General features: G+C 37.9%; 1 protein-coding gene across 1 annotated transcript in view; it reads right to left on the reverse strand.

The window, feature by feature from the left end:
- Window positions 1–22325, reverse strand: part of EloA (elongin A) — a 249003-nt gene extending 226678 nt beyond the window's left edge. Inside the window, exons 1-3 of the mRNA XM_067149784.2 lie at window positions 22056–22325; window positions 19502–20885; window positions 7075–7274 (exon numbers count right to left, since the gene is read on the reverse strand). Of these exons, the coding sequence (XP_067005885.2) occupies window positions 7075–7274; window positions 19502–20885; window positions 22056–22124 (1653 nt within the window). The 5' untranslated portion in view covers window positions 22125–22325. The remainder of the gene's footprint in view (window positions 1–7074; window positions 7275–19501; window positions 20886–22055) is intronic.
- Window positions 22326–27053: the final 4728 nt, after the last annotated feature.

Raw genomic sequence — 27053 nt, forward strand, 5'->3', positions numbered from 1 at the left:
TCCAGTTGCTTTTGTACCTTGCAACTTTAGTACTTATTATAAATAAATGTAATTATCATAGGTAAAATTCAATACACCAATATCAGTCACCTCCACTACATGGACATTATCCTTATATCCAACTATTTTTACATATTGTTAACTGAATATTTCTGCCTTCTGTAAGTCCTCATGTATACACTCCGATTGTTCATTAATGACCTCTGGAATGTCCTTCCTGGAACCAGTTTCTGCCTTCAAGTACCTATATATATCCTTCTATTTTTCCCTAAAATTCCTATGACTGCCAATTATATTAGCTGACGTCTTTTGCTAAATTCAATTTCCTAGTAAGTTCCTTCAATCTCTCCCCTATTTCCACACCATTCCAGGTTAAACTTCCTTTTCAATATCTTTATTTCTCTGTTATAATGTAAGGTTAGAAACATTATAGTTTATATTTTTTGAGATATAGCTTTAATAATAGTAAATATTATAAATTAATTTTAAAATGTTAAAATGATTTTTATGATGCTTTACATTTCATACAAATTACATTTCACATTAACTTTAAATTAACTTATTTTTTAAGTAGTTATAATGTTCAGTATATTATGTTTATGCAGGTGGATAATTATATGGTTTGGCATAATAGCAGGCTTCATAGCCTGAGCCCCGCCATGTACAGAAAGACATTAATAAATAAATAAATAAATAATATAATGGGTCTTTACCATTCCTTACCAATTTTGAAGGTACATACAGATTTTTACAATCCTCAACAACTGCGTTAAACCCATCTCATTGGTTGTTTATATTTTTATTTACCATCTTTCACTGATCATAACTGCTTTCTTAAAAACTCCCCCATGCCTCTCCTATCTACCATATGGTACTGACTAACAGTCCTACTTTTTCAACCTTTCTATTGCATTTATTTTAACTATAACAGAAACAGATTTGTGATCACTTATACTAGGGCTGGACAAATCCCAGATACCCAGTCACCATGGTGATGAAAAGAAATGTGTAGGCACCGAATATTTTCAAATTATAACTGCTAAATTCCAGTCTGAGGAAAAAAATATGTTCGGAATTTATTTCCACTCTAAAAATAGCAACGTATAAAAATTAATTTGATGGTATTTTAAAAAACTCTACAGCAAAATTTGTTTGTAAGGTGTTCTGTTTCTATTGTTGTTGTAGTCGCCGTCTCTCTAGCGTATCTAAATATGGAGATTATAAGGTTTAGAATCAATTATAAACATCGTTTGGAGGTGCACAGTTGTGACCTTGCATTCCGGAGACAGTGGGTTCGAACCTCACTGTTGGCAGCTCTGAAGATGATTTTACGTGGATTCCCACTTTCACACCAGGCAAACAGGAGCTGTACCTTATAAAGGCCACGGCCGTTTCCTTCCCACGCCTTGCTCTATCCTACCCCATTGTCGCCATAAGTCCTATTTGTGTCTGTGCAATGTAAAGCAAATTCTAAAAAATGTTTTTTTTAACGTTGTTTACACCTGAGCATTGACTTGAAACTATAGGAGTTTTCAATATATTCACAACTAAGTACTTTTTATTTTCCACCTTGTCCATATACTAAATTGCTTAAGGCAACTTAGTGGTTTTTCTTAAAAAAGTTCATGAAGAAAAAAGGCCAATTTATAAATTAAAAATTATACATTTATAAGTAATTGTTGAAATTAAGAAATCCAGATTTCATAATGTGGCTCCTATTACTACTGCAGATGAAATATTACTAAATCCTAGTTGTCAATTCTTTTTAAACCTGCTTTCCTCTGGAACAGTATCTCCTGTCATTTTTTAACGGTCTTGTGCCTTATTTAACGTCAAAAATTTCATTATTGGTCCGTATTGAAACAAGATTTGCAATCAAAGATAAGGGTAGGGCTTTCCCCACCTGTTCAATACTATAAAAAATGTGTAATAATTAAAATGTCACATTTTTATTGTCATTTTTGGTACCGGTTTTGGCAATTTTATTTGCCATCATCAGCCTAGGATGGAGTAACAAGGACATTTAACTAGTTACATTAGAATATTTATAATATATGTATGTACAAACACCTCTAAAATAAGCTTGTTATTTATAATTCCGTTATATTATAAAAACATTTGTATAGTTGAAAAACAAAGACAAAGGTTCTAGAAAAGACATAAAATGTTCTATATACAGTTCTGTACATGTATATCTCCTGGTGTTGTTAAATGTTTTGTAACTAAGCATAAAATTAATTATAGCACCAAGTTTCAGATAAAATTTTCTTTTTTTAACTATATCTTAATAGCTGTCAAAAATATACAACATATCGCCTCAAGGCGTTATTGGTGGAAAATGTGATTTAGAAATTTTTTCTCTCAAATAAATTTGTTATTACGTGTATGTTTGGATTATTATATGTGAACTTGATGTATTTCTCTGTTTTACTAGGTTCGATTGCTCATTCAGATTGTCGCTTCTCTCAAAATTTATTAATTATTTTATCCACCATGTTATTGTTGAAACCATTCAAGAGGGCTTGTCATCGGATAAACAACAGTTCTTTATTCCTTTCAGATTTGGATAATGGTATACTAAATGCTCTGTTAACGTAGCTGTAATATGCTGATCTTTTCTGTGTCTCAGGGTGTAACGAGTTGTTCCTGATAGTGGTCGGTGTGAAAGTAGATTTTCTGTGTATTTTGAAAGAAAATCCTTTTTCTTCTCTTGTTGTGACCACGTCTAGAAAATTCAGTGATCTTTCTTCTTCTTCTGAAGTAAATTTTATATTGGAATCCAAATTATTCAATATATACGATAATTTTTTTACTATCGGTGAGTCTGTTATCTATTATAGCGTAAACATCGTCCACATACAGTATGTCCAAAAATCCAATCCCTCTATTTGATTAATAATCTTTGTGTGTTCCAAATAGTCTAAGTATATATTAGCCAATATTCCTGACACTGGGGCTCCCATTGATAGTCCTTTTAGTCGGTAAATTTTATTATTAAATGTAAAATAATTTTGATTTAACACGAATTCTAAAACATTAATAAAATCTTCAATTTCTGGTATGCTTATTAATTTCTCCTCCACCTCCTCACGTACGTGAACAGAGAGAACGCATCACTACTACACCATACACAAGACCGTTAAAAAATGACAGGAGATACTGTTCCAGAGGAAAGCAGGTTTAAAAAGAATTCACAACTAGGAATTAGTAACAATTTCATTACATTATGAAACCTGGATTTCTTCATTTTGACAATTACTTATAAATGTATAATTTTTAATTTTTAATTTATAAATTGGCCTTTTTCCTTCATGAACTTTTTAAGAAAAGAATACCACTTTTAACCAATAAGTTGCCTTAAGCAATTTAGTGTATCGACAAGGTGGAAAATAAAAAATACACCCCTTAGTTGTGAATCTGTGTAAGTGTGATACGGACCATGAAGCTGATTTTCAATATATCTTGTGATCGCTCGTAACCATTACATCGACAAGTTGAATTTTCGCTTTTTGCTGATCTTGGCGCCAGATTTTCTCTATTATGCTCTTTGTGTACTGCACTACTATGTAATAAGCTCTGTTTGGGGTTTAACATATTTGAGCCCATTAAAAGAAGTCCTAGAGTAGTGAATACAATTTAAGGGTGATTAAGACGAAGTAAGAGATCAAACTGGTTAATATTATAGATGTAAGCAAATTATTTTTATTTTTTATGTCTGGCACCTAAGAAATGTTACTGGCTCCTAGATTTGTTTCTGATTTGTCCAGCCCTGACTTATACCACATATTACTTCAGTTGCTCTATATAGTTCCTCTGGTTTTACCAGCACCACGCCTAAAATATTCTTCCCTCTAGTTGATTCCATCACTTTCTAATTCAGATTCATTCCCATTCATTACCATTTGTTGATCATGCTTTGTCATTTGCATTATCTTCCCAATTGACATATGGTAAATTAAGATCACCCATTACAGTTATGTTATTTTCTGTGTCATTTCCCACATCTTAAGAAATAATTCTGTATCAGCATCAGCGCCACCATTTTCAGGTCTGTACATAAAAAAAAAAACATCAAGTTGTCTGTTATCTTAGAAATGAGCCTTACGCCTAGAATTTCATGTTTCCCATCCTTAATTTTTTCGTACCTTACAAATTCTTCTTTCACTAGTATGAATACTCCCCTTCCTTCCATTCCTATTCTGTCTCTACGATAAATACTCAAGTCCCGTGAGAAAATTTCTGCATCCAAAATATCACTTATGAGCCATGATTCAACACGTTTACAATATCCAATACCTGTTACAATATCTGGTCAATATATATCTATTAAATCACTTATTTCTATTCCATTCTTTACAATACTCCTACAGTTTAACACTAACAACTTTACAGAAATTCTTTTTTTAGAAGTTACTTCACGACGCACCGACACCGACAAATAGGTCTTATGGAGACGATGGGATACAGAAGGGCTAGGAGTGGGAAGGAAGCAGCCCCAACATTTGCCCGGTGTGAAAAAAAAAAACTGGAAACCACAGAAAACCATCTTCAGGGCTGCTGACAGTGACATTCAAACCCACCATGTCCTGAATGCAAACTCACAGCTGCATGCTCCTAACTGCACGGCCAACTCACTCATTACATAGTAATTCTTACTTTACTTCCAGCTTTCTACGCTCTCATCACCGTTCCCTAAGTCCACCATGTATCCTTGAATGTAGCTCCCTATTACCCTTCTAAACAAACCCCCTAACTCTTATGTACATTGCAGTTCAAGTGAAGACCACCTGAGTGTAGATCCCTATCTCCTACCCACCCATTAGGATCTACAAATCTCACTCTATTTTTCATATACCAATTCCATGGTCTCATTTAAATCCCCAATACCCTCCAGTCAGTATCCCTCCTACACAGTATACCACTGATAACCTCTGCTCCCTTAAACTTGTCCCGCACTGCCATGACCAGATCCCACACATCTCCAACACTCACCTATTTCTGCTTGCCTTACATTATTGGTATCAACATGGAAAATTACCACCTTATTCTTAACCTCCTCCTTCCCTTCTTCTTTTCTCAACACCTACATTACTCGAATTCCTGGATAACACACTTTCCCTTTCATTGACACATTTTCTCCACATGTCTAACAATAGAGTTGTCCATTAACAGAGTTTCAACCCCACCCAGCTCATTAGATCCCCTCCTTGCCTTGTCTTCCTTAACTTCCCTGATGACTGCAGAATATATTTCCTCCTCTCTTCTCTCACTAACACAACCCTGTTAAACCTCCTTCTGCCTATCCTCTACTCTATGATTCACATTCCAACCGTTCGCTTTCCTCTTGACTTGCCCTTCAGCTCAAATACTTCCCTGTTGCCCTTCTCCATCTTCCCTCTGCTGTTCTACCTGCAATGACCCACTGATTCCTCACCAATACTTCTCCTGAACTCAGTTCCTATTGAGTACCCTTAGACCTCATTTTCCTTCCCCTTAGAACATCAGCCCACCTGCCCTCCACAACTTCTCCCCTTCAATCCCCTCTCTCTTGCCTATTTATTATATCCTATACATTAATTGAGGGAGAACTACCTTCATTCCTGTTCTCAGTTAAAAGCCTAATTATCTCCCTCATACTAGCTATATCATCCATCGTTTTTCATTAATGCTCACTCACACACCCGAAGTCCCTTCAACCATTTTTTCATCTTCTTCACAGTACTACGAAATAATATGAAAACATCAATTGAAATAAAATAGTGTTCTGTGAATAAATATATATATTGGAGGAAAGAAATACTATGTACTACACACAAGAATTTCACACCAATGAATCAAGCAAGATACTAACTAGTTAAATAACTACACTACAATTCTATTTAGTATTATGTATGTATGTATGTATGTATGTATGTATGTATGTATGTATGTATGTATGTATGTATGTATGTATGTCTATATATTATTGGAGGGTTGAATTTATTATTTGATTGTACTTTATGTAAATATATAGAAATATTAATACAGAAAAAGTCATACACTAAAATGTTTAGAAGCCTCATTGCATGCTCCTAACAACAGAATGCCAGATTTCCAGTTTATGTGCACAAACTGAGAATGCTCAATCCTTATTTATATTTAAAATTGAGGGATCGCTTCAAGGGAGCTCTGGTGCCCATTTACCTGGTTTTCAAAACTATTATGTAATATTAATGAGTGGTCAATAAGTAAGGAGAAAAACCTTCAAGTAAAAAAATGTGGTGAATATATGAAACAGTATGCTTCAAAAAAATATATTTGATTAAACTGATATATGTTACTAATTTGATGGTACTACTTAAAATCCTTTTGCCATACATGCCTTCGGTTGGCCTCCCCTGCTCTAACCAATCTAGACCAATGGTTCTGTCATTCAACAGGGCTTAATGAGCTGACAAGCCGTGCCACATTAGATTTCTAAGCAGTGTATGAAAACGCAGGATTTACATGAACAGATAGAAGCAATGTCCGAGCAAGTGACATGGCTACTAAGAATAAGAGAGTTTCATTCTCTGAGCCCAGTAAAGCTATTTGCTGGGACAATGCTCAACTTCTGCCCTGCCCTCCCCTGCACACATGTTCACACAGTGAAGTTGTCAAGAAAATGACACAATGGAACACATGCTTCCGGACAACTATTCAGGATCCAAATGTACAAGTTACTTTAATCAAGTCATGAGAACAGAAGTTATTTTAAGCTTTTTACATACCATAACAAAGAATATCAACAAAAATAGCAGTCGTTTAAAAGTGTGTTGAAAGCATCCTTTGTTATCCCAATATACAAGCTCATTTAGTAACTTCAGTGAATTATCTCAGACACCGGCTTCTTAACTTAGGCTATGCATTACATTAAGCCCAAAGCAAAAAATACATTATATGTACGCCAATAGGACTCTGTAAATTTTGGAGGCCTTTTTTAAAGAAAAAACCTAAATCTTCATAAAATATGGTACCTTCTACAGACCTGTAACAAATATACAAAGAGCAGAAATATTCACTACCTATATCATAAAAAGGGAACAAATAGGTTACCTCACTGCTTGGCGATGACACAAATGAGACAGTCTTAAATGATTTATGTGTCTTTGATTCTTTTGATTTTTTTTCACTAGAAATGCTTGGCTCGCTCTTTTTATGTGATGAATTATGAGAACTAGAGCTGGGAGAAGAAACACGTGATTTCTTCTTGCCTACAGGATCTGCCATGCCCAGGGCTTCAGCAAAACTTGCTCCTGAAATTAAAATAATTAGACAATGTAAAGTTATTCACAACATTGTAAAAATTATTACAAAAAAAATTTAATCGACCATTAAATGTAGGCCTATATCAACAATGAACACAATGATGTGTCCTTTATATGTCAACAGATATCTTCATTTTTATACTCTATGGGTCTGTCAGAAATACATTTACAAGTCGCTTTATGTCACACCGACACAGACAGGTCTTATGGCGACGATAGGACAGGAAAGGGCTAGAAGTGGGAAGGAAGCGGCCGTGACCTTAATTAAGGTACAACCCCAAAAATTATTACAAAAAATGTAATCTTCCATTAAATGTATATCAACAATGAATACACTGACGTGTCCTTTATATGTCAACGGATATCTTCATTTTTATAGTCTACGGGTCTGTCAGAAATGCATTTACAAGTTGCTTTATGTCACACCGACACAGATAGGTCTTATGGCGACGATAGGACAGGAATGGGCTAGAAGTGGGAAGGAAGCGGCCGTGGCCTTAATTAAGGTACAACCCCAGCATTTGCCTGGTGTGAAAATGGGAAACCAGGGACAACATTTTCAGGGCTGCCGACAGTGGGGTTCAAGCCCACTATCACCTGAATACTAGATACTGGCCGCACTTAAGCGAGTGCAGCTATCGAATTCGGTCTGTCAGAAATACTGAAAGATTTTACAATATTTTACATCAATATACTGATTATATAATTATACTGATCTTGAAAACATGCTGTTAAACCAAAATTCATTTTAACAACAAAAGATTGTTAGTCCATGATGTATCAGAGATTTTCAGCGATAATTACAGGCCAGTCAGCTTGACCTGTGTTGTATGTAAGCTCTGGGAAAAGCATTCTTTCTCACTATATTAGAAATGTTTATGAAATTACCAACAGGTTTGATAGAAGGTAGTTCAAATTTAGGAACGGTTATTCCAGTGAGGCTCAACTTGTAAGATTCCAGCAAGATTTCAGATTCAGAAGGTCAAATGGACCATACTGTTATTGACATATCCAAGGCATTTATTAGGGTAGATCATAGGAGACTACTGACAAAATTGAGGATTATTGGACTAGACAAAAAGGTGACTAAATTGGTGGCTACATCTCTAGAAAACAGAATCCAGAGAATTTGAGTAAGTGAAGTATTACAGAATATGATCTTGTAACGAGTAAGAGGGGGAGGGTTCCACAAGGCAGTATTACTGGACCTTCACGCATTCCTATAAGTATATAAATGATATGAATTAAGAACTTGAATCACAGATAAGACCTATTGCAGATTATTTATTTATCGTATGATGTGCACAGATAGATTATATAAATAAGTATACAATATATACACAATATATACAAGCAGAAGCCTATAGTTCCAAATCAAGTCCATTGATCCATTTTAAGGCCTCCTCAGTTGCATTATGAATGTCCTCCAAAGAACCTTGAAATGCTCTCTGTGGACACTCGGCAATTACGTGGTGGATGGTCTGTGAGGTAGCTCCACAATCACACCCAGAAGACTTCTGCCAGCCCCATTTATAAAGAGTATAGCCGCATCTTCCTTGACTGACTCTTATCCTGTTTAGAGTCCTCCATTGACGTCTGGGTAGATGGAATCCGGGAGGTTGAACATGAGGTAGAGTCACAAGATGTTGATTGGGAACAGAAGACTGCTGCCAATGGTGTAACCAGGCGTTCATGATGGAGAACCCAGATTCTTCCAGTGTAAGTGCAGTGCGCCAGGGTGGAGATCTAGACTTAAGTCGTGGAGGGGCAGGTTGAGTAATATCCTGGTGAACGGGGAGGTTGGAGTCCAGGCTGGTCTTCTTCCACAGTTTTAGAAGAGCTTCAGACCTTCTTAAGCAAGGCGGTGGAATATTACTGAGTGTAGGCAGCCAGGCCACGTTTGTAGAGCGAATACAACCAGTTATGATGCGCATTGCTTGATTTAATTGAGCATCAATCTTCACAGTATGAGCACTGTTCAGCCAAGTTGAAGCACAGTATTCGGCAACTGAATAGCAAAGAGCTAGAGCAGCAGATCTCAACACTTGGTTGTTTGCACCCCAGGATGTGCCGGCTAATTTTTGAAGAATATTATTCCGACTTTTGATCTTGGCGGCTGTGTTGTTAATATGATGTTTATATGTTAGGGATCTGTCTAATGTGACACCTAAGTATTTTGGGAAGGGACAGTGTTGTAAGGATTGATTTGACGACGATGGGATAGGAAAGGCCTAGGAGTTGGAAGGGAGCGGCCGTGGCCTTAATTAAGGTACAGCCCCAGCATTTGCCTGGTGTGAAAATGGGAAACCACGGAAAACCATCTTCAGGGCTGCCGATAGTGGGATTCGAACCTACTATCTCCCGGATGCAAGCTCACAGCCGCGCGCCTCTACACGCACGGCCAACTCGCCCGGTCGACAGTCTTTTGGAGATTTGGACGGAGGCACCACTTTTGGAAGTATGTATCTAGTTTTTTTAGATCTGCTGTAAGAATTTGTTCAGCTTCTGGAAAACTTGGTGTCTGGCTAACCAGTAGTATATCATCTGCGTAAATATATTTCCTGGACTTAGTTGCTGGTAAGTCAGCAGTATAGAAGTTGAAAAAGTAAGGGTGCCAGAACAGATCCTTGTGGAAGTCCATCATTCAGTTTGTAGGTTTTGCTTACTGCATCATCCGAGAAGATCTGAAAGTTTCTGTTGCTAATCATATTGCCAATAAGATTTGTAAGCTTGAAACAGGGGATGGCAGAGATAAGTTTTAGCAGGAGCCCTTCTCGCCAAACAGTATCATAGGCTGCTGATAAGTCTAAGAAGACAGCCATACTAATCTTCCGATTCTCAAATCCATTGCAGATGATGTACTGTATGTAGAAATTAGTCAAAGGATTATGAGCGACTGAAAAAAGACCTTGACAATGTTGTGAGATGGACAGCAGACATGACATGATGGTGAATGGGATGAAAAGTCTTATTATTAATGTCACCAAGAGGAAAAGTTATCTCAGTTTTAATTTCTGTGTTAATGGGGTGAAAGTATTTCAGGGGATCACTGTTAAGTACTTAGGTGTTAACATAAGGAAAGATTTTAATTAGGGTAATGACTTTGACGAGGTTATTAAAAAAAAAGTTACACATCTCTTCATATGGTTATGAAGGTATTAAGGGGTTGTAGTGAAGATGTAAAGAAGAGGACATATAAGTCTCTGGTAGGTCCCCATTAGAGTACAGTTCCAGTGTATAGGACACTCACCAGGATTACTTGATATGAGAACTGGAAAAGATCCAAAGGAAAGCAGCATGGTTTGTTCTGGGTGATTCCCAGCAAAAGAGTAGTTATGAAAATGTTGCAAACAGACCAGGAAGACTCAGGAGTAAGGAGAAATGCTGCCTGACTAAGCAGTATGTTCCAAGTTGTCAGTGAAGGGATGATATGGAATGACATTAATAGATGAATAAGCTTGAGCGGAGTTTTTAAAAGTAGGAATGATAAAAATATGCGACGCTCTCCAGGAAATCATACCTTACAACGGATGACACAATTTTACGCTACAAAGAAAAAAAGTGAGAAGGGCGAGAAATATCAATTTTTAGATTTGAACGCTATCTGTTAGTCAAATCCTTGAACTACGTGATGAAAGCGGTGATAATGATGTCACCATTTAGAAAACTCTTCAAAATAACCTAGGAAACATGCTGTGCAGTCTAATATCTTAAGTCGCAATGGGAATTTAACATTGCGACTTAAGGTATGGTTTCTTCAATGAAGTTCCTACACTGTCTTCTTGTACCAAAATATGAAATTATCATCTTGTGCATCAAGATAATGTATGGTTATAATTACAGACTTCATTTGCTGGGCTGCATATTTTATAACAGGAAATTTTAACTAAAGTGGACTGCCTGCACAGGAGCCCGGTCAAAGAGCTGTGATTTGTTTCCTCATGCTGACAACTGCATCACCCAAATTAAAAACATCATGTGGAGAGTTATGTCAGGTTTACATGAGGATATAATAATTTCTTTTCTGCTAGTGGGTCATAGGAAATTTTCTTGTGACCGGGCTTTTGGCCTCATGTAAAGGAAGTACCACGTAACATGTACTTCTTTTCTGACAGATATTGTCTCGGTTATTGAAGATAGCACTCCTCGATCAAAACTTAACAAAAACATCACCAGAAAAGAAACTGGTGAGCTGTTAGTAAAATGACTGGCAACATATTTTCACTGCTCATGGTAGGTAAAAAGTTCCTCAGATCACACTTTGTCATTTTAATGTGAAAAAGGACATGTCTAGGGTCATTATGTGTCAACAAAACTAGTACGGTCCAACTGTAATTGTGAAGATCTGCGAGAAAGATAATTTGGAAGTAAAAAGTATGACTGCAGAAGAGACAAAATATCTGTTCCGACAACATCTGAAAGTACTGTACAGCAGAAACAAGGAATTTGTGATCCCCACGGTAAGGCAACATTAATGCTGCTGGACCTGGGCCAAGTAGCAAAATGGATTGTGAGCACAAAAGGCAATGATATACGTACTGTAATTAAGAACATTCAGAAAAATTAGCAAGAATTCAATTTTGTTACTACAGGATAGATTAGTAAATCATTAATTGGATACTGATTGTGTGTAGTTTCAGAATGAACTTTTAAAATATCCAAGATTATTATTTACATTAGCATTATTACTATTATTATAATTATTGTATCCTAATCTTCTTTGTACATCTTAATTCAGAACGTCTGCGTATATGAGTGTCGCAAGACTAAACCTTCCTGTTTCACTTTTGTCACATTTTGAACATGTTTACATATTTCATTTCCAGAGAATAAAACTCCTAAATATTAATGAAAATGATTATAAAATGCAAAGCTGATATTCATTTATCCAGTGAAACAGTCAGATTTTCTTAAATCCTTAATATATTTTCAGAGTACTATACCCATTTTCAAATTGATTTTCTTGAAATTCAATAAATTCTGTCTTACAATTTCAAAGTTATATAAAGTGACCAGTTTTTAATCAAGATAGTTCAGGTTTTTACAAAAATGATTGCAAACTTACCTACTGTCAAATTACAAAATAAACCAAAAATGATATTTTCCGACTTAAGGTGTGGTTTCCTGGAGAGCATCACATAAGTTGAAATTCAAGCGGACAAACTGATACAAATATTTGTTTATAGGAAAAGGAATTAGGTATTGGAATAACTGGCCAAGGAAGATGTTCAATAAATGTGGAAGTTCTTTGAAATCATTTAAGAAAAGACTAGGCTATGTAAAAAACTGATAGGGAATCTGCCACCTGAGTGTCCGCCCTAAATGCAGATCAGTGATAAAAGAATGAATGAACTACTTACCAGGTTAAATGTTGGAGGAATTTACGCCCAAGGCTATGCAGATGACATTAGCCTGATGGCGGTGGGAAATTTCCCCAGTACAGTTTCAGAGCTCGTACAGAGCTCCCTACGTAGGGTGGAAAGATGGTGCCACGACACGGACTTGTCGGTTAATCCCGACAAGACGGAGCTCGTGGTATTTACCAGGAGGAGAAGGCTAGACGGACTGTCAGAGCCTTTCCTATTTGGGAAAAGATTAGTTAAGACAACCTCAGTTAAGTACCTAGGGGTAATCCTTGAGGCAAGACCGAGTTAGGAAACACATAGACCATAAGGTGGATAAGGCTCGCAAGATTATGTGGGCCTGTCGCAGGGCCGTCGGAAAGACTTGGGGCCTAGGATCTAAGGTGGTCCAGTGGCTCTATATTTCTATTGTACGGCCCACGATCACCTACGCATCTTTAGTCTGGTGGCCAGGTTCGGAGAGTAAAACTGTGACCACCAAGTTAAACTGTGTCCAAAGACTTGCGTGTCTAGGAATAACAGAGGCACTGGATACTACACCATTATGTGCAATGGAGGCCATCCTAGGTCTTCCCCCCTTACATTTATACGTTAAGGAAATAGCGGGAATGAGTGCCTACCGCCTCTGGTCACTCGGAGGATGGTCCTTCAAGAATCCGAATAGAGGTCATGCCTCTATTCTCACAAGGCTTCACCAGACCTGCCCTACGACAACAATGATCAGGGACCTGATGAAGCCTAGTTTTAATTTGAATTATAAATTCACAGTGGTGATACCCACAAGGGAGGAGTGGGCCGCGGATGCTGGGGCCCGTCTTAGGTCTGGAGGCTGTACATGGTACACAGATGGCTCGCGGACAGAGACGGGCACAGGCGCCGGGGTCTGGGGGCCTAAGACAAGGCTCTCCCTACCTATGGGTAAATACGCTACTGTTTTCCAGGCCGAAGTATACGCAATACTGGCCTGTGCTGTTTATATATGGAACATGCCTGGACACACAAGATGCATCACTATTTACAGCGATAGCCAGGCAGCGTTAAAAGCACTATGTGCAGTTAAAACAACATCAAAAATGGTACGGGAATGCCAAAGGATGTTAGACCAGCTGTGTGAACTTAGCTCAGTTACCCTATTATGGGTCCCTGGGCACACAGGTATCAGTGGAAATGAAGAAGTTGATAAACTAGCGAAACAAGGCTCAAAAGGTCCTTTCATAGGACCAGAGCCCTTCCTGGGAGTGTCACTCCGTAGCGTGAAACTGGTAATATCCCAGTGGACAAACCAGTCTCACTCAGACATTTGGAAGAGGTTAACTATAGCAAGGCAGGCACGTGAACTTATCAAAGGGCCTAGCCAAAGTTATAAAAAGGTCCTGATAAATTTGAATAGGACCAGAAAGCGAATGGTAGTTGGACTGTTGACAGGCCACAATACCTTACAGAGACACCTACACATCATGAAAATCAGTCAGGATTCGATGTGTAGAAGATGCGGTAGGGAGGAGGAGACCTCCGCGCATGTGTTATGTCAGTGCGAGGCTCTTGCAAGCACTAGACATCGATACCTTGGCTCACATTTCGTGAGCCTGGAAGACATCAGGAATGCCAACATCCGGACACTGGTATCCTTTATAGGAGCACTAGGACTGGACTAGGCAAACCCGTTTAAGAGACACAAAAGGTCTTCACAGACCTACGTGTGGAGCCCTGCGAAGGCAGGGTTCACCCATTCTTTATCTATCTATCTAAATGAATGAATGAAAAATATTTGATAACCATCAATAGGTTACACTTAATATTTTTTCTGGCACTTTCACATCCACCAGTAAATGAACCAATATAATAAACGTAACTTCTGAGAAACAACTTCTGTGACAAAATAGAAAGCCCGAGCAGTAAAGCTTCCACTGACCCTCCATGAAAGATAGGTTACATATCCAACATGGTACAGCTTGGACGTCCCAGTGCACTACACAAAGCTGCTAACTTAGGAACTAATGACAAGGCAAGGCTACTGAAAATTTTTTTTCTGCTAGTTGCTTAACATCGCACCAACACAGATAGGTCTTATGGCGACGATGGGACAGGAAAAGCCTAGGAATGGAAAGGAAGTGGCCATGGCCTTAATTAAGGTACAGCCCCAGCATTTGCCTGGTGTGAAAATGGGAAATCACGGAAAACCATCTTAAGGGCTGCCGACAGTGGGGTTCGAACCCACTATCTCCCGTATGCAAGCTCCTAACCGCACAGCCAACTCGCCCAATAGGCTACTGAAAAGACCATTGGTCTGGATTGGTTACATCCAGCAATTTTTTTTCTGCTAGTTGCTTAACATCGCACCAACACAGATAGGTCTTATGGCGACGATGGGACAGGAAAAGCCTAGGAATGGAAAGGAAGTGGCCATGGCCTTAATTAAGGTACAGCCCCAGCATTTGCCTGGTGTGAAAATGGGAAATCACGGAAAACCATCTTAAGGGCTGCCGACAGTGGGGTTCGAACCCACTATCTCCCGTATGCAAGCTCCTAACCGCACAGCCAACTCGCCCAGTAGGCTACTGAAAAGACCATTGGTCTGGATTGGTTACATCCAGCTAGTGAGAAGACCACTGGACTGGATAGGTTAGGTACGGCTAGTGACAGGACCATTAGGCTGGGAGCAACCAAAGGGGGTCTGGAGGCGTAAGCTTCTAGCATCCCCTGGAGTCCTGCTAAAATGTTACAAAAAGTGACGAACTGACAAAAATAAGGTTACAAGTGCAGTCTATGACAATTTGAAACTGCAGTTTTCGTAACTTCAGCAAAGGCGGCAGCCTTGCGGGAACACATGATGTGAGCTTTATCAGAGATGACAGAAAACTAGTCTTCATGACAGATAACCCAAGCCGGCCAACAGCAACGCAGAAAACGGTGGTCCCCGTATTAATTTTTCTATATAAATAGGAATAATTCTAGGGGCAAGATGGTAGGTTGCTGGCAAGCATAAAGGAAGAATTTCTCCTCTACGCTACTTCAGTTATTCTTTTATGTCATTTTTATGCGTGTTCTCACCCACAAAGGGTCAACAGAAGTTCCACACTCCACCCCCCAACAAACCCACCATGAGAGTTTCTGACAGCATGAAAATGAAGGTGTGGTCAAAAGTCCTCAAGTAAGCCAGATCATTTCACAAAGAGGACATTCTCCAAGGTCTACAAGACATACTCTCGAACTAAGGTACACATCACGAGAGAGAACCATCAGTAAACTTTCAACCATAACATGACAGATGTATCACAGAAACTACTCTCACCTGAGAACGAAGGTGGCAGCCTTGCGGGAACACATGATGTGGGCATTATCGGAGACAATAGAAAAACTTGCCTTCATGACAGCTGACCTAAGACGGCCAACAGCAACGCAGAAAACAGTCGCAAATTTCACATTTACAGAGTCTCCATTTTAATTCTTCTATATAGGCTAAGTAAAAATATATCTAGGGATGAGTCGGTGGGTCCCTGGCAAGCATACAGGAAGAATTTCTCCTCTACACTACTTCAGGTACTGGGTTATGTGAACAAATCCGATCCACAAAATGTCACTGTAATATTTGTCCCTAATGGAGCATAACAATTGCTTTTACTCAAATAAAGTGTAAAATCTGTGGTAAATTAAGAAATACCGTCGTTACTAGAGAAATATGTATACGTACTTACGGGCTGTAGACAGGACTCCCTTATGATGCATTCCGCGGCTTGTGCCATCTTTTGTTTCTTTTTTGAGGTCCAAGGCTATGTCTGTGAATTCTCATTATCTTTGTCCATATTACTAGTGCGGGCAGTTCAAACAGCAAAATAACATGACCCCTGGACCAATAAATATTTTACTTTTTTGTTGAAAGGAAAATAGAATGAATCCTGGACCAATAAATATATCACTTAGGGCACAAAACGAATGAGCAACATGAAGAAAAAGACACCTAATTAATTCAAACAACTTCAGTGAGTACAGACCACACACAAAAGTGTTAAGGCCGGTCTCCACTGATTAACATTTAACACCAACATGTTAAATTTAACATGTTACAATTGACATGTATATTGTGACTGTGTCTTCCAATTGACTTTACATGTTAACTCAGAATGTTGAGATTAAAACTTTTAACACGTTGGCGTGTTTTCCGCTCCAAGTGGAAAACATGTCAAGTCAATTTGTTGATCGTGAGATATCAGCACAGCTTCGGCAACTTCCATGCTGTTTCCATCCCAACAGATAGCCTAAACGACGCAAAAGACGTGCTTCTCATGAAGTAGGATTACAGTTACAACACTCCGCAACATTCATTCTCTTTGTTATAAGCTACAAATACAGTACGCGAACATATGTCGTTCTCTCTGCACTATACCGGTACTAACATTTATAGTTAGAAATGGAGTGGAGCAAGGAGATTACTCTGGACTTAATTAATGATATCATAGAAAGGCCTTGTTTGTGCGATGTCTCATCAAAGGAATACAGAGTTAAAGCAAAGAAAGCCGACTGTTTCCAGAAACTGGAAATTATCTATAATTGTTCCTGCGAGTGCATTGAAAAAAACTAGCATCCCTCCGCTCGCAGTACAGTCAAGAATTGTAAAAAGTTCAGAAAAGTCGGGGGCGGGAGCGAACAAAGTTAACACTTCAAAGGGTTTGCCTTTGAAGCAAGGAGCAGGATGAGGGGAGGTAATGTGCCTAATAAAACTGCATTTCTAAATCATAACAAGAAGCAACAGTGGCAATAACAAAGGCCAAATCATCTTCATCTTTTTTCTTTTTGCTAGTGGCTTTACGTCGCATTGACATAGATAGGTCTTATGGCGATGATGGGATAGGAAAGGCCTTGGATTTGGAGGGAGGCAACTGTGGCCTTAATTAAGGTACAGCCCCAGCATTTGCCTGATGTGAAAATGGGAAACCACCGGACGAGTTGGCCATGCGGTCAGGGGCACGCGGCTGTGAGCTTGTATCCGGGAGATAGTGGGTTTGAATCCCACTGTCAGCAGCCCTGAAGATCGTTTTCCGTGGTTTCCCATTTTCACACCAGGCAAATGCTGGGGCTGTACCTTAATTAAGGCCACAGCCGCTTCCTTCCAACTCCTAGGCCTTTCATATCACATCATCACCATAAGACCTATCTGTGTCGGTGCAACGTAAAGCCACTAGCAAAAAGAATAAAGATGAAGAGGATTTGGCCTTTGTTACTGCTACTGTTGCTTCTTGTTATGATTTAGAAATGCAGTTTTATTAGGCACATTTCCTACCCTCATCCTGCTCATTGCTTCAAAAACAAACCACTTTGAAGTATAAACTTCGTCCACTCCCGGCCCAGACTTCTGATTTTTCTGAACTTTTTACAATTCTTGACTGTACTGGGAGCGGAGGAATGCTAGTTTTTCTTTTTGATGCACTAGCGGGAACAATTATAGATAATTTAGAGTTCCTGGAAACTGTCGGCTTTCTTCGCTTTATCTCTGTATTTCTTTGATGAGACATCCCACAAACAAGGCCTTTCTATTATATAATTAATTAAGTCCAGAGTTATCTCCTTGCTCCACTCCATTTCTGACTATAAATTTTAGTACCGGTATAGTGCAGAGAGAACGACATAGGTGCGCGTACTTTATTTCTAGCTTATAACAAAGAGAATGAGTATAGCAGAGTGTTGTAACTATAATCCTAATTCATGAGAAGTACGTCGTTTAGGCTATCTGTTGGAATGGAAACAGCACGGGAGTTGCCGAAGCTGTGCCGACATCTCACGAACAACGAATTGACTTGACACATTTTCCACTTGGAGCGGAAAACAAGCTAAGTGTTAACCTCAACATTCTGAGTTAACATGCAAAGTCAATTGGAAGACACAATCACAATATACATGTCAATCATAACATGTTAAATTTAACATGCTGGTGTTAAATGTTAATCAGTGGAAACCGGCCTTTAGACAAACAAAACACATACGGAAGTGCTGCGATGTAGTAGAAAGAAATAGTTGTAAGGTAGTTAAGTATGCATCCTTATTATTCTCTACAAGTAAAATATTTCATACTACTTTTTTTATTTACTGCAGATTTTACACTTTGAGTAAAAGCAGTTATTATCTTCCATTTGGGACAAATAATACAGTGATATTTGGTGGATCGAATTCGTTCACATGACCCTATGGTCAAAATCCCTCACTCAAGAAAGCCAGATTATTTCACAAAAAGGACATTCTCCAAGGTTTACAAGACTACAATTTTAGTCAATGGAACTATTTGTCTGGACATGTTTGCAAACAGGTATAAACAAAGATCCCAAAAACAAGATATTAGATGAAAAAACACTCACACAAAATACCACGCTCTTGTGTGTTCTAAGAGGTTGTCGTCGATAATACAATTATGTAAATAGTTTTATGTAATGCACATTGTGCGTACTTATTCCTTAATAATAAAATGGAAGCAATTTCACACGAACATCGAACGATGAAGAAATTTGTGAAAAAACGTATGACGTACAGAAAATAAAAGTGTGTTATATCTAAAACTTCAATTTACAAGATAAGATAGCATTTATACTTACTATCAAATGCAATCAAAGTGCGTCCTATGACGAAATATCAGTTAAACCTATCCACTTTTTCGGAATATTCTTATCAAATTGTGTGAATTTTCCTCTATTATTATTATCAGATTTGAGGCATAGGCCTACATAGGATTGATGAAATACAATAAATTCATAACTGCACAAATACATATTCTAGAACTAAGGTGCAAAACAAGAAAAGAACCATCAGTAAACTTTCAACCATTAACGTGACAGATGTATCACAGAAACTACGGTACTATCTCACCTGAGAAACAGTCAATACTGCCATCTTCATCACCACCCACACTCTCTTGAATTTTAACACTTTTATTTTCTTGAGGTTCTTTGACTTTACTCTCACTTCCCTTCTTACTGCTTTTATCAGAACCTTGTTTGGGAATGTTTTCAGATTTGCTTTTATCAGGCCGATGTTCAACAGGTTCCTTCTTAATTTTTACCTCCTCCCTCCGGTGTTTATCATTAGAATCCCGCTTATGCTTTTCACATTTATCCACGTTGTCTTTCTTGTGTTTATCACCAATATCCTTTTTATGTCTTTCACTCTCTTCCTTCCTATGTTTATCACTCTCCTCCTTTCTATGCCTATCACTACTCTCCTTTCTATGCTTATCACTATCTTCCTTTCTATGTCTATCCCTATCTTCCTTCTTATGTCTATCACTATCATCCTTCTTATGTCTATCACTATCGTCCTTCTTATGTCTATCACTATCATCCTTCTTATGTTTGTGTTTATCACTCTTATGTTTCTCACTTTCACTTTTCCTATGCCTATCACCATCATTTCTCTTATGCTTATCACTTCTTGTTTCCTCACTGCTACTCTTACTTCTAACTTTTTCTCCTTTATTATTACTAACACTATTATACTCTGAGTTTTTACTACTGCTGTGACCATCATTTCTTGAACTGTTTCTCTTATCACTATGACTTTGTTTGTCTCTATGTTTCTCATGTTTCTGATTAGAGTCATTATGGTGATGTCTCCTTGGTGACTCTTCCTCCTCTTCAGAACTATCACTGCTCTCTTGTGACTCTTGACTCTCTTCCTTCACAGCACTGTCAATCTCCTCATCCTCACTCTCACCTTCACCTTCTTCAATTTCAATCTGCATTTCTTCAGAATCTGAGCCAATAGCATCTTCGGAACTACTTTCAGACACGTTTTTACGCCTACGTTTCTCATCATGCCTGTCACTGCTAGAATCTTCCGTTTTACGTTTATGAGACGACCGTTCATCTCTTGATGATCTGTGATGGCTTGACTTCACATCATCTCTGTGTTTCTTTTCAGAATGATGGTTATCACTATGATGACTACGATGGTTGTGGCTCGACTTGTGGTGATGTTCTTTTGATCTATGATGGCTTTCCTTGCGTGGGGGATCCAGTTCTGGCTCAGGTTCTGGCTCCACTTCAGGTTCAACATCTACATTTTCTGCAACTGGTTCACTATCTGAAACTTCTGCTGCAACCATTGCCTTCCATTTTGCAACAAGAGCTTTTGCTGCATCCCCAGTATCTCCCTCATATTTACGTAGTCCATTAACTGTTCTTCCTACACCAGTCTCTTGCAGATGCTGGACAGTAACTGGCAAATGATACAGCTTGCTGATGCAATGCAGCATCTGTACAAAGATAAAAGTATAGTATTAATATCTAAGCAATAATATGTTTTAAAAAATGCAAACACTGTAACACTCTGTTTACAATGGAAATCACTTAAGTTCTACTTAGGCACAAATCTAAATGGGTAAGACTAAACCTACATCAAATTTATGTAATTTTATGTAATAATAGGACATTTATCTAGTTCAATGTTCAGTTTTTAATGTATTTATTTTCATATGAAATGTAATTTATATATTAATGTAATACTTTAAATCTCAAATTTCACTACAACAGTAATCTTCATGACCATACAATTTTAAGGGTTAGATATCATTAATGTTAAAAAAATGTATTTCCTTCCTCACTGCAATGCTTACTTCTATAACTTCTACCACTGGATTAAGTAGAGTAGGCCTATATGAATAGGATTAGAAATCTATGTATCATTTAATATTTTAATTACACTTGTTAAATAAAAATTTTCACTGATGCTTCAATGACACGATCTAACAAACTTATAAATACAAAAAAGTAAGGTAGCCTAATGGTGGTTTACCATGTTAGAACGGTAAGAAATGTGTAACTAACCAGAATATGAATAGAGTTGGGTAACAGTAAATGACAATTTAGTTCATATATTCCCTAAAAATTATTTCCATGAAACCTAATGATAATAACCTCTTAGTGAAATTAACAAAACTTGAGATGGACTCAGGGTTGAGTAGAGTATGACAATTTCATACGAACATTCAAAGAGCACCAGCAATAACAACATCTCTGAAACTGACACCACAGAGATGTTGTCAGAATAAACCTCTTTCAATATCCTAGTCAGTGAACAATTTATACCATATTCAACCATGAAAGAACATTTCTTGAGAGAGTCAATAGTTCTACCATTATGCCAACAAAGCACATTAAGTTAAACACTTAAATATAACTAAATTCTTATGTGTCTAGATGGAGACATTTTATTAATCTTTCCCGTTACCATTATTACCTAAGGTGCTTTTCTCCAAGATTTAAGACTAAAATGAAGCTTGGAGAAGAATGTAAAAAAAGCTCTTGTAGAGGGGTTAGGGTAACACTATAAACACATATGTTTCAAAATAAAACGGAATGGTCTCATGAATGCGAAATAATTTACAATATGAGCAAAAATAATTAATAACCGAAAGAATTGTTACCCTTTCTTGGTTTCCTGGACATCTTTCTATACTTCTTTGATAGTGCTTCACAGCTTCAATGACCTCCATATTGCGAATGCCAGCTGTTTTACAGGAAGTCAAAGGAAGAACGAGAACTTCCTCTTTATAAATAACAGAAGGAAAACATGCCTTTCTTTCACTTTTAACCTAAAGACTGTAACATTTTAACTAACTCGCAATAAAAGATACATATATTTTTTAAAGAACCAAGTTTTCTAATGATCCCTTTCTATATAACACCTCACTACATTCATAACACGGTAGCTCTCAAAGACGAATGCGGCAACAATTGGATTAATGAATTTGTAAGAACGAAGTTCCAATTACCATGCCCCTAGCAGTTTGACACTGATATTGTATTTTATAATTTTTCCCCACCATAGATTTAATAAACCCGATAGGTAGTGGGTTAAGTATCAGCATTCAAATATATGAATTATATTGACACAAACATTCTATAATACAGCAAGTCTGCCTCAGTTGTAGTTTGAGATTTAAGGACCGTTTTCCGTCTCCCTTCACCCCTCCTTCGCCAATAAATAGCAGTTGGAACATTGATTTGATATCACCGACTAAGTAACCGTGCGGTTTGAGTCCCATTGCTGTCATCTTGCATTCGGAAGATATTGGGTTCGACCCCCACTGTCGACAGCCCTGATGACAGTTTCTCGTGGTTTCCCTTTTCATATCAGCAAATGCAGTCGCTTCCTTCCCACTACTAGCCCTTTTCTATTCCATTGACACCGTAAGACCTGCCCTTGTGGGTGCGACGTGAAGCAGATTGTAAAAAGAAAAAAAAAGTTTTATATTCCACTAGGGTACTTTTACGGTTTTGGGAGACACGAAGATGCCGAACTTCTGTCCCGCGAAAGTATTTATATAATATATGTTGGTCAATCTACTGAAATGAGATTGGCGAGAAAGGCAGCTGGAATTGATAAGATTTCTGGGGATGTGTTAAAGGTTATGCATTGGGATATAGTGCCATATCTGAAATAAGCCTACTTAAGCAGGGTATTTCATTACGGTACTGTTTGCGATTACAAGTAATAAATCTCATTGTAGACCGTATTGGACATCAGATATGAACATTAAAACAAGAATAATAGTTAACACCACCTTTCCAATACTTATCTTTCCTATATTTAGGAAATAAACATTACAACAGGCGTTGCAAGATGGGACATGTTTCGCTTAACAGTCGTAAGCATCATCAGCCAAAAATAAATCTTAGCCTAAAGTTAGGTCAGGGCCCTGAACCTAGTGCCCTTAACATATATGGCACCCTAAGAATCAACATTTATATTTATAAAATGAAAATAGGCTTGCCATGACCTAACTTTAGGCTAAGATTTATTTTTGGCTGATGATGCTTACGACTGTTAAGCGAAACATGTCCCATCTTACAACGCCTGTTGTAATGTTTATTTCCTAAATATAGGAAAGATAAGTATTGGAAAGTTGGTGTTAACTATTACTGTTTGCGATACCAAATGGATGGATAGTTGCAATAGTAGCAAGGGAAAGGAAAACAAAGGTAAAACATATAAATACAGGCTAGTCAGCTTGAAATGTGTTGTTTGTAAGCTCTGGGAAAGCATTATTTCTGATTATATTAGACAAGTTTACAAAATTACTAACTGGCTTGATAGAAGACAGTTTGGGTTTAGGAAAGGTCATTCCATGGAAGCTCAACTTGTAGAATTCCAGCAAGATATAGCAGATATTTTAGATTCAGGAGGTCAAATGGACTGTAGGTATTACTATTGAGCTATCCAAGTCTTTTGATAGGGTAGATCATGGGAGATTTCTGAGGAAAATTAGTCTAGAAAAAAGTCTAGACAAAAGATTATGTGGTAGGTATGTACTACATGTTAAAAACTTCACTGTTGGTCTGTATTGATATAAAATACTTCAAAATAAAAAGACTTGAGGTTTCCACCTTTTCAATACATAAAATAATCACATTAGCAATTATTAAATAACATTAATATCAAAAATAGTTGTAGGGCATGTTTCGTCTCTTTGAGACATAATCAGCCACTTATTTCCAGCATATATTGTGTAGACATGTACAGGCAGTAAAGAGTTGTCCTACACTCATCATTCCTATAAAGTATTCAGGATAGTGAGTTCAAACCCCGCTGTCGGCAGCCCTGAAGATGGTTTTGCGTGGTTTCCCATTTTCACAGCAGGCAAATGCTGGGGTTGTACCTTAATTAAGGCCCTGGCTGCTTCCTTCCCACTCCTAGCCCTTTCCTGTCCCACTGTTGCCATAAGACCTATCTGTGTTGGTATGAGGTAAAGCAACTTTTTTAAAAATCCTATAAATAACAAGCATGCACTTATGCCCACTAAGATCAGAAAAAAGTTGAAAAAAGGTTGAAATGAAGGTTGCATTACATAATACAGATTTTGTAAACCACTGTGAAAAATATTGCAGAATACAGCATTCTATTTGAGAGTCTGAAAGAAGAAGAAAAATTAAAACTGAGAAAATAAAGTGAAATTTTTTACTGGGAGAATAAGGGCTAAGAGATGGAAGGAGGTGGCTGTGGCCTTAATTAAGGTACAGCCCCCCTGCATTTGCCTAGAGTGAAATTGGGAAACTACGTAAAATCATCTTCAGGGCTGCTAACAGTGGAGAAAGTTCTTTTTTCTGATGACAATCACTTTGAATTGGAGGGGCAGAGGGTTCAATATGTGTGCTGAGTCAACAACTTCAGCACATTGCAACAGACTGTAAAATTTCCTGTGAAAAACACATTTGGGAGTGTTTCACTCATGAAAGACTGGAACCTTAGCACTAGTCAACAGGATGATGAAATATGACCAGTACACCCAAATAGTGGAAAGGAGAGTTGTTGATGAGCTGCAGAAGAGGGTTCCAGATGACAAAATTTTTCAGCAGAATTTGGCTCCTTGCCGTATTTCAAAGAAAGTGAAGAAATTCTTCAATGAGAACAATATGCATGCCTTAGAGTGGCCAGGGAACTTCTATGGCATTAATCCAATAGAAATCATGAAGACTATTTGCAAAAGGAAATTTGCAAAACTTGACTGCTCCATAAAAGTATGGATGATAGAGGCTCTAGTTACAATGTGGTTTATGATGACAATATGTGCTCAAAGCTTGCAGAATCTATGTCAAATCATGTAAAGTGACTTACAAAACAGAAAGGAGGACATGTTGGCAAAGATTAAAGATATGTATTAGGTGAATAAGTGCGAAAAAAAAATTGTATGTATGTTACTGTAGTGTTCTATTTAAAGGCCCAGTAAACTCATGATAATCAATTTTTAATTAATTCAATCAGATTTCATGTAGAAGAGTGGAATGCCAAAATTGGAACTTTAAAAATCCCCATTAGCTTGCAAGATATGAAGATCCTAAAGTTTAGGTAAGGGACAGCATGACATTGCTGTTGCCCTACAATAGGATATCATGTGGCACTTCCATCTGTCTACGAGTGTTCTCAGTGTCAGCACATTGTTTGGAATGAATAATCATGTCCAGAAAAGTGAAGCCTTATCAATTTGAACTAACTTGAACTTATCTTGATTAGAAAATGAACCACTGGCATCTGTTATTTTGGAAATACAGGGAAAGATTGACTGGTGTAAGTGCAAACATTATGAAGCAATGCCCACTGCTGTTGAAAGTTTCTGCTGTAAACAGAATGAAACAGTAAATGAAATGCACGGAAGTGTGACGTGTATTGTTTGGCACGAGGACTTTTCTAATGTTGTATTAAATATCACACGTTGGGCTTCAGATGGATAAAACAAATATCCCCTATATGAGGGAAAGACTGGCTATAATAATAATCGTATGGCCTCAGCTACCGTGTGCAGACATTTCAAGTTGACGCCATCTGGCTGTCTGCTCGTCAATTTCAACGTTCCTATTTACTCTAGGCCCACTAGATGGCAGACCGAGTAAACTGAAACTCTCTTGGGCGTCTTTGGCTGAAATTTAATTAATTTTGTCAGGTAAACACCAAATGTGTCACCAGAGATCTTTTACATGCCGACATTGTGCGACATGGAGTGCGGAATGGACTTTTTTCTGCCCTTCAAAAATCCGACTACCTCTGCCAAGTTTGAACCTGCTCTCTTGGGATCCGGAGGCCGACACTCTACCACTGATCCACAGAGGCAGCTAGACTGGCTATGAAAACTAATGCTAACTAACTGGGGAATATGTGAAATCTTACATCTTCTTCCTTTAATGTTTTCGAAGTGCTTGGGTGATTGTGACCACACACAACACAGTAAACCATGTTTTCACTTAGGTATCATTCACAATTTTTAAATATGCTGAACCAGCCATTTCACTGACTGATTCTGCTATGCCTCCTAATAGCGTGCAGGAGGGTGGCTCGCCAACAGCGATGTCACTCGCTCAAGTGCTGTGGCCATTTTCTGCTTATATCTTCTGAACAATATAAAATAATGCAATAGGGTTTTCAGCATGTTGATTAAAATTTAATCTTGCATGCAATTAGTTAAGAAAATAAAACTCCAAAATAAGTTGCCTGGGCCTTTAACTGGCATAGGATCTACAGCATGTAAACTTATTACAAGTATTCTGCTTAACTGTTTCAAAGGTGGTTCCTGAGCATTCAGAGGCAGCACTGACATGGTTTTAGAGCAAGGCAATGCTAGGAAGAAAGCGGAGAGCAACAGTAATCCCTGTTCAGTTTCATGCTGAGATCTGCTGTGTGGGTAGTGCTGAGATAATCGAGGTGTTCTGAGCACTTGGTGCATCTGGTTCAGACAGACATATTTATGTATTTACTTTTTGGGCTACTGATTTAACATTGCACCAACTCAGACTGGTTTTCTCCTCAACGATGGGGTAGAAGGTTCGGCCCCAGAAATTTGCCTGGCATGAAATGGGAAACCATGGAAAACATCTTCATGGGTTCTTGTGATCCACCTAGTACTTTATCATTCATTCTGATTGTAATTTTC

Source organism: Anabrus simplex, chromosome 1 (genome assembly GCF_040414725.1).
Source record: "Anabrus simplex isolate iqAnaSimp1 chromosome 1, ASM4041472v1, whole genome shotgun sequence".
NCBI classification, from domain to species: Eukaryota; Metazoa; Arthropoda; class Insecta; order Orthoptera; family Tettigoniidae; genus Anabrus; species Anabrus simplex.